This window comes from Apis mellifera, linkage group LG8 (genome assembly GCF_003254395.2).
Source record: "Apis mellifera strain DH4 linkage group LG8, Amel_HAv3.1, whole genome shotgun sequence".
In the NCBI taxonomy this organism is placed as follows: domain Eukaryota; kingdom Metazoa; phylum Arthropoda; class Insecta; order Hymenoptera; family Apidae; genus Apis; species Apis mellifera.
The window spans coordinates 11,707,066-11,715,687 of NC_037645.1; the positions used below are offsets into that span (position 1 = coordinate 11,707,066).

At 22.7% G+C, this 8,622-nt stretch overlaps 2 protein-coding genes across 3 annotated transcripts; one reads left to right on the plus strand and one right to left on the minus strand.

Annotated features, from left to right (window-relative positions):
- The first annotated feature begins 88 nt into the window (after positions 1–88).
- Positions 89–3,905, plus strand: LOC551754 (phosphorylated CTD-interacting factor 1). 2 transcript variants are annotated; one of them, XM_624141.5, is made up of 6 exons: positions 89–240; positions 830–1,112; positions 1,535–1,690; positions 1,767–1,906; positions 1,994–3,358; positions 3,460–3,905. In XM_624141.5, the coding sequence occupies exons 1-6, from the start codon at positions 185–187 to the stop codon at positions 3,728–3,730; spliced, it is 2,271 nt and encodes a 756-aa protein (XP_624144.2). In that variant the 5' UTR covers positions 89–184; the 3' UTR covers positions 3,731–3,905. The 2 variants fall into 2 exon arrangements, with proteins under 2 accessions (XP_624144.2, XP_016769286.1); XM_016913797.2 differs by having other exon boundaries at positions 3,440–3,629.
- Positions 3,906–6,423: 2,518 nt separating this feature from the next.
- LOC412192 (jmjC domain-containing protein 4) lies at positions 6,424–8,141 on the minus strand. Its single transcript, XM_395655.7, has 4 exons — positions 7,907–8,141; positions 7,525–7,822; positions 7,103–7,373; positions 6,424–7,028 (listed from the first exon to the last, which is right to left on the minus strand). Exons 1-4 carry the CDS (start codon positions 8,139–8,141, stop codon positions 6,573–6,575), a joined length of 1,260 nt encoding a protein of 419 aa, XP_395655.4. The 3' UTR covers positions 6,424–6,572.
- Between the last annotated feature and the right edge of the window lie 481 nt (positions 8,142–8,622).

Genomic DNA, 8,622 nt, shown 5'->3' on the forward strand with positions numbered 1-8,622 from the left:
GTTCAAATATTTTTTATAAATTAATATTATTTTGATATTTCGGTTAATGTAGAATATTTTTTCTTTAATATGGATTCCTTTCTCATTGTGAAGAAAGCTTTAACTTTGCTATCGTTAGAATTTCAGTTCAAGCAAATGGTATCTCACGGGTGGAGGTCGTTGCGTCAAATCTCACAAATCATGAATGAATTCTAAGTTTTGTTGTACATTTTCTACAAATTGGAAACGTTATTATCACTAGTAAGTGTTATATTAACAATTATATGTTTTTTGTAAATTTGCATAATTTTATATTGTAAAAAATTATGAATTTATCAAACGGTTTGGTGGCATGTAAACAAACATTGAATTACGAAATGTTGTCATATAATTTGTATGTTTTTATATATGTAAATTTACTAAAGATAAGTAAAGAAAGTTGAAATTTAATTCATTTTATTATAATTTATAATATAATAAAAAAAAAAATAATTTTTTTAGAAGATATAAAAATTCTTTCTACTACAGTTCTAGTTTTTTTAAAATGTCGAGTTTCATTTTTTATATTTATATTTAAGTAGTTTGTAAATATTAAATATATAAATAAATGTATAATTATATTATCTTTTATTTTATAAAGTAAAAATATACTTTAATACATTAAAAAATAAAATTCAAGAAATGTTAAATAATATTTTTATTGAAAAATATTAAAATAAAATATATAAATAAAAAGTATATGAATATTATTAAATATTTGAAATATATTATAAAATATTATGAAATATATAATAAAATATTTATCAAAAAATATAATTGTGTCATATGATATATGTTATATGTGATGAAGTACTCAACAAAGCGTACATAGTACAATGAATGAAGTAAGTGGAGGAAAACAAGATATATCAAATACTTCTACTTGGGAAACTTTATCTGGCCAACCTGCATCTTCATTATCTACAATGCATCATCATCATCCAACATTACAACAAGATACAACTCCAACAGTTGCACAAGTTATAGTTCCTACTCCTGTAAAACTACAGACACCTATATTAAGTTCAACACAAAGTATACCTGACCATTGTTCACAGCTTGGTCATATACAACAATCGGGTCTAATGACACAGGTATTAATGCATATAAAGTTTATATTAACCTATTAGTCAATATTTATTTTTTATTTAATGTGGATAATATATTAGAATATTGTAGGAAATTAAATAATTAAATTCAATAATCAATAATTATATAAAAAATATAAAATTAAATAAAAATTAACTTAGATTGAGATATATATAAATTAAAAAATATATTATATTAGATTAAAGAATAAATATAGAATAGATATAGATGTAGAAAAAAATATAAATTAAAAAATACATTATTAATATATTGCATAAATCTATAGAATATATTTATGTTTTATAAATTTTTTGACTAAATCAATTAAATACTTGAATAAACATAATTTAAAGTAATTAAGTAAATACAATATATAAACATATAATAAAATATTTTTTTCCATAATTAGTTTATTATTTAATTATAGGGTACACCACCAGGAACATTTCCAGAATCTGAACTTTCACCTGAACTTCAACAACAAGGATGGAAAAAATTTTGGAGTAAACGAGAAAATCGTCCATATTTTTGGAATAAATTAACTGGAGAATCTTTATGGGTAATACCACCTCTGAAACCTCAGGTACTAAGGTATAAAATTTGATTATAGATTAATAAAAAGTATAAACTTATAAGTGTCAATTTTATCTATATTTAAGTTTGATCCAATTACGGATCCACTTGGCATTTGTGGTGTGCCACCTGCTTCTGGAAATGGAACTATTCCCTCAGGAGGAACACTTAAACGCCGAGCTTCTGAAGATAGTGTTGTTCCTGCTACAAAAAAATTTGTATTAGCGTATGTTAAATTATCTTAATTTATTATTATTTTTATGTATTATATTAAAAATATTTTTAATATATATTATAATTTTTTTTAACATAGAGGACCATGGGATTTGGAAATTCCAACAAATGTTATAATATATGAAAGGGCTCCTTCAAATTTACCTCATGTTCATCCTGAAGCAGAAGCATTACGTTGTGGTTTACTTGCAAAATTGAGACAATGCTATCAAGAATTGTGTCATACTCGTGAATCTATAGATGCTCCAAAAGATTCCTTTAACAGATGGTTAATGGAAAGAAAAGTTATAGACTGTGGTTCAGATCCTCTTTTACCAAGTCAGTGTTTCCCTGAAATTTCTATGTCTATGTATCGTGAAATTATGAATGATATCCCTATTAAATTAGTCCGGCCAAAATTCACTGGTGATGCAAGAAAACAATTATCACGATATGCGGAAGCTGCAAAAAAAATGATAGAATCAAGAGCAGCTTCATCAGAAAGTAGAAAGGTTGTAAAATGGAATGCAGAAGATACATTTCAGTGGTTGAGACGAACAGTTGGTGCTACATTTGATGATTTCCAAGATCGTCTTGCACATTTGAAACGACAATGTCAACCACATCTTACTGAGACTGTAAAAGCTAGTGTCGAGGGTATCTGTCTAAAAATTTATCATTTATCAACAGAATATGCAAAAAAAGTTAAAGATAAAAATAATCAAATATTAAAGGATAATGGTTTAGGAAATGTTATACCATTAGGGGGACCAGCTAGTGCACAAAGAAAAGTTTGGTGTTATCCTGTGCAATTTTCTCTTCCTACTCCTCGACTTCCACAAGTGGATTATCTTCCTGAACGTGAACAGACAATGTTGCGTTTTCATGGTGATACTGTGTGTATTAATAATATACATCTCGCTAAATTAGAACATCTGTATAGATACAATTGTTTTGATGATAAGAAATTTGAAATGTTTTTACCTCGTGTTTGGTGTATGTTAAAACGTTATCAAACATATCTTGGAATTAATGAAGGACAAGCAACACAAATGGCTCTCCCTGTCACAGTTTTTGAATGTCTTCAACGATCATTTGGTGTAACTTTTGAATGTTTTGCATCTCCATTAAATTGTTACTTTAGACAATATTGTTCAGCATTTGCTGATACAGATTCTTATTTTGGATCAAGAGGAGCTTTTTTAGACTTTAGACCCGTAAGCGGCTCGTTTCAAGCTAATCCACCATATTGTGAAGAACTTATGGAAGCTATGGTCAATCATTTTGAACGTCTTTTGGCTGATTCTACTGAACCTTTATCTTTCGTAGTATTCTTACCAGAATGGCGAGATCCAGCACCTAATGCTCTTATTAAATTAGAAAGTAGCCATTTTAAGCGTAAACAAGTAGTTGTACCTGCAATGGAACATGAATATAGACATGGATTCCAGCACATATTACCAAAGTAAATTACAATATTTTAATTTGAATATCTTTCAAAATAAAAAAAAAAAATATATATATATATGTATATATATATATATAGAATATCATTTTTTATTATAGAGGTGAAGTCAATATTAGAGCAGCACATGGAACATTAGTTGTATGGTTACAAAATGCAGCTGGTAGTGCTCGTTGGGGACCTACTGAAGAAAGAGTTGAAGCATTATTAGAAGCATGGCGTCCAGGAAGAGAAAGAGAACGAGATAGACAAGAACTTTTATCACCACCAAGACAAACACATCAGCAAATGCCTTCTACTCCAATTCCTGTTTTAACAACACCCACAACTCCAACTGTATCATTACAAACATTATCTACACATCCTATATAATTCTTAAATAATATTCTAGAATCGGAAAAAAAGTAAAATTTAATTTTAATTCTTTTCTATAAAAATCGATTTTTTAAACAAAATATTTGACATATAATTTATCAATTATATTTTATATAACAGAAACAATATAATAACATCGAAATATTGATTTCTGTTAATTCTATTATAATAGCTCTCACGATATAAAAAATATAATGATCAAATTGAAGAAATGTTACAATTAATATTTTTGAGCATTTAAATAGACGAATTGATAAATATTTGAAAAAGAAAGTTAAAAAATCAACTTGGTTCAGCAGTTATTAAAAAATATAGAATGTGTGCAATTCTAAATACTGCTATATTAATTTATTATATCGTGAAAGATATTGTATACATACTTCAATATTATTCATCATTTGTTATAAGCAATTCATTTCATCTAAAGAAGATATACAAATAGGTACGTACATATGGGTACATAAAATTCATTCAAATATTATAATTTTTTATTATATTATATAAATTTCATAAAAATTCTTTCTATTAAAAATAGCAAGAATTTATCATTTAACTTTAATATTTTTGTGATGTTTATTCTAGAGTGCAATTCCATTTCCTATTTCCACAAGAAATGTTAAAAATGTATGAGATGTGAAAATGAAAAATATGTATCTATTATATAGGTATAAAAAAGCATCATTCGATAATTGATACAAAATCACGTTGCGTGGAGTCTAATCTTTGTAACAGTGTTAATTGTTGATAATTAATAAGAAGACTTTGTGAGATGTGATACCCTAATAGAGGTACTTGCCATGCAAGCAAACATTGATACTATATGAAATTATGAAAAAAATTATGAGAAAATGCAATAGTACGTATGCATGTGTGCGTGTGTGTAAATAATGAAATACATAATTATATTTGCTTATTTTTCATCCGAAAATTAGTTTATATGATAATAATTTAAAGTAATAATCCCTTTTTATACCTTTTATCCATGACAATCTTTTTCTTTTAACATGAAATAATAACATATAGATACTTTTTTTTTCAAATGTATCATCAGTGCAATATTTTATATAAATTTTTAATAGAACATACAGAAATATATTAACTTCTTTCATAGAAGAGATTTTTTGTTACTTTTCGATGAACTTTTAAATTTTAAAACAAACATATGTGATGAATTTGTAAATTTGTATGACACTGAATTAAAATAATTAATTTTTTTGTTCATAAAATCGTTCAAAATAAATTGATAAAAATTATTTTTTCATAAACAAAATGTATCTTAAGTTGAAAATATATCTGTATATATGTATATGTATTAAACAATCAAACTAAGTATAGAATTTGTAACTATTATTTTCACATGGAACAAAATATTTCCTTTATGTAATAATAGTTTTTTTTTTTTTAGTATATTATAAATAGAATTTATACATATAATATATATAAGAAATAATATAAGTATCATAATATAATATCTATTTTTATCATATTTTTTTTTTTTTTTTTAATTAATTGCATAAGCAAATCCTTATATATCGTATTTGAAAAATGATCAATTCGTAATTATGCACAAAATTGAGAGAGAGGAGAGAGAGAGGGAGAGAATTTATATAAAATATAATTTAAAGATATTATATATAATAATAGTGTGACATTATAATTCTACATAATTTACTTTGTAATTTTATTTTATTGATTTAAAAGAAACAAATGTGCTATGTACACATTTTTCACTGAATGCTAATAGTTTTTACAATTATTTATATTTACAGATAATATATATATTAACATTTATACATATCTTATACATTTTGTATATTTTTATTAATTATAAATCGTGCATAATTGTACAATATATATATATATATATATATATATATATATATATATATATATATATTATATAAAATATATATAGACATTTATGCACACATAATTTGTAAGACATAAGACAATATAAAAAAGATTTATAGATATTTATTATTTTAATATTTAAAATTCCCATAAAAAAATAAGATATATTCATAAAAAAATTATATTATTGTTGAATATAATAGAATTTTGCATTTTATAAAACAATTTGCCATAAAACTAACAAAATAATTAATTTAAAAAATATTGTTCTTTTTTTAAATGTAAAGATATTTTACATTAATATAAATTATTTAAAAAAATTCATATTAGAGATTAAAAAACTAGCAAAAATTATCTAATTATCTGATAAAACTATTTACTGAAATTTTTTACTTCAAAATGTTGAAAATTTGTAGGTCACATTTCCTTTAATACATTGTCGTATTTTTATATTTATATCCTGTTAGATGTTGAAACATTTTTAAATAAAAAATAAAATATTTTAAAATTATAAACAAAAGGATATATTTACTATAGGATATTATTACATATAACATGATATATTAATTATAATTTTTTTGTTTCAAATAATTCAGTTAATTTATATTTATATTTTAAATGAAAACTAATAAAGTTTAGTTAATATAAATATAATATTTTACATTTTAGCACTATTTAATTAGAAATATTGTTATCTATCTTTCGGAGTTTTATATTTTTAATCTTTATTATATGCATTATAATATTTATAATATAGTTTTTTTTTTTAATAATAATTAATAAATTAATTAATTGAAATATGAGTAATAAAAGTAGTAAATAACTAGAAAAGATTTTTGTTTTATAATTTATGTATTTTCGATATTTACAGAATTATATAAAAATTTGTTCATAGTATATATCACATTATTTACATCATAATATTTACATAATATTTACATATAAATAGAACAATTTTTTTATTTATTTTTAATTTTTATATCTTTTATCATGTGGATAAATTTTCAGTTGAATCATGTGATTGAAGAAATAATAAAATTTTGTTTAACAATTTATGAGCTTGTTGTTTTTCACAAATTAAATAATAAATGGATTTTTCTTCCATATCATTAATAAAATCTATCAATGTCAATTTTATTGAATGAAGATCAAATATGCAATGATTAAATCCAAGCTTATATTTATTAAAGCTTATTACATCTTCTTTGTTTAAAACCATATTTAAACGTTGTTTAGTAATAAATGTTAAGAAATCAAAAAATAAATTATAATCCATTCCATATGTAGATTTTAATATTAATTGACAATGTTCTGCCCAATTGTTCATATCTTTACAATCACTAACTTCTTTTATAACAGAATTTAATTCTTTTTTTAATCCATGCCATACATTCATAATATTACAACTATTTATCCAATTATGATTAAGAGAAATTGTATCTTCCTACAAATAAATATTATAATAAATAGGTAATTTTTATAATTTTTTAAGAAATAATTATAATTAAATATATTTACTATATTCCAGACTTGATGATACCATCCAGATGGTACAAATATAATTTCTCCTTCCTGTTGGATTACATCAATATATTTTATTACACGTTTATCATAGGCTTTATATCTTGTATAATCATTAAGTTCTTTTGATGTTGCATCATATGTTAATTGTCCATGTATATCTTTAAGAAAATCTTCTTGACCTGGAGGAAAAAGTAACCAACGTTTTTTTCCAACTATATTAGCAGACCAACTGTAGGATCCAAACACATCTGCATGTAGTGGTGTCCTATATATAAATAATATATTATATTTAAAATATTATATTTACAAAAACTAGTTTTTCTTATTTATAATATCATTTATATTATATTATATTATTTATAATTATTTATATATAATATTTAAAATTAATAATTTAATGTTTAAAAAATATATACCATGTTCCTTTTGGTCCCATATAAACAAATCTATAATCATCATTCAAACTAGGATTTGCAATATAATATTCATTCAGCCAATCTGATGCAAAATATTCAGGTACAGTATACATAGGAGCATTAGGAAATAATTTTGGACAATGCCAATCTTTTAAATACAAAAGTGGCATAGAATCCGAATAATTGTTTTTTGCATAATCTATCCAATAATTTAAATAATCTTTCATTTTCATATCATCTTTAGATTGTGAATTATAATATTTTTTGTTACAATCTGCAACTGGCACTATACAATCTCCTATAAAAAAAATTTTTATATGATTTAATACAATACAATATAATATAATATAAACGATTTAATACATAATCATAATTAATTTACCAAATAATATATCAAGAACATCAAAGTCTGGAGTACCATCCAAATTCCATTGTCTTTTACACGACCAATTTTCTATTATATTCGATTTAAAAATACAAGGTTTATTTTCCATTAAATATTTAGAAAAAAATTCATCGTATTTTATCGATGGATCAACATAATCAATCCAATCAATTATGGCGGTCTTTTTGTTGATAGATAACCTCCTGTTTTTAACTTCGAGTTCTTGTACCATCGCGCACTTTTATTTCAATTAAACTTAATAAGCAAAGTTCATCATATCTATATATATTTATATACATATATATATGTATACACATGTATATAATATATATGTATATATAAGAACTGATTAAAATATAGAAACCAATAATGATGTATAGTTGTTTTTAAAAACTTTACGACACTTTTTTTTAAGCAAATAATGTCATGTAGCTAATTAAAAACTACCTTGAAATTTTATTAATCAATACGCATGCGTATGTTGCAAACATTATATTTTTAATTATTCTTATTTATTATTGCAATATATAATTTAATATTACGAATTACATAAAAGAGAATTATAATTTTATATTTTTCATTTTTCTTGTATAAACTTGTTAATTATTATTTTTTTTATTTTATTGTTACAAATATAATATAATAAAAAAAACATACAATATCTTGATATATTAAAATATTATTTCATACTATACTAATTTATTTAAATAACA

Coding starts and splice junctions, on each gene's coding strand:
- LOC551754 (XM_624141.5), top strand. CDS start 185: ATGAATTCTAAGTTTTGTTGTACATTTTCTACAAATTGGAAACGTTAT. Junction 1,113..1,534: donor AATCGGGTCTAATGACACAG/GTATTAATGCAT, acceptor ATTTAATTATAG/GGTACACCACCAGGAACATT. Junction 1,907..1,993: donor ACAAAAAAATTTGTATTAGC/GTATGTTAAATT, acceptor TTTTTAACATAG/AGGACCATGGGATTTGGAAA.
- LOC412192 (XM_395655.7), bottom strand. CDS start 8,141: ATGGTACAAGAACTCGAAGTTAAAAACAGGAGGTTATCTATCAACAAA. Junction 7,374..7,524: donor ATGGGACCAAAAGGAACATG/GTATATATTTTT, acceptor ATTTATATATAG/GACACCACTACATGCAGATG. Junction 7,029..7,102: donor ATCATCAAGTCTGGAATATA/GTAAATATATTT, acceptor ATTTATTTGTAG/GAAGATACAATTTCTCTTAA.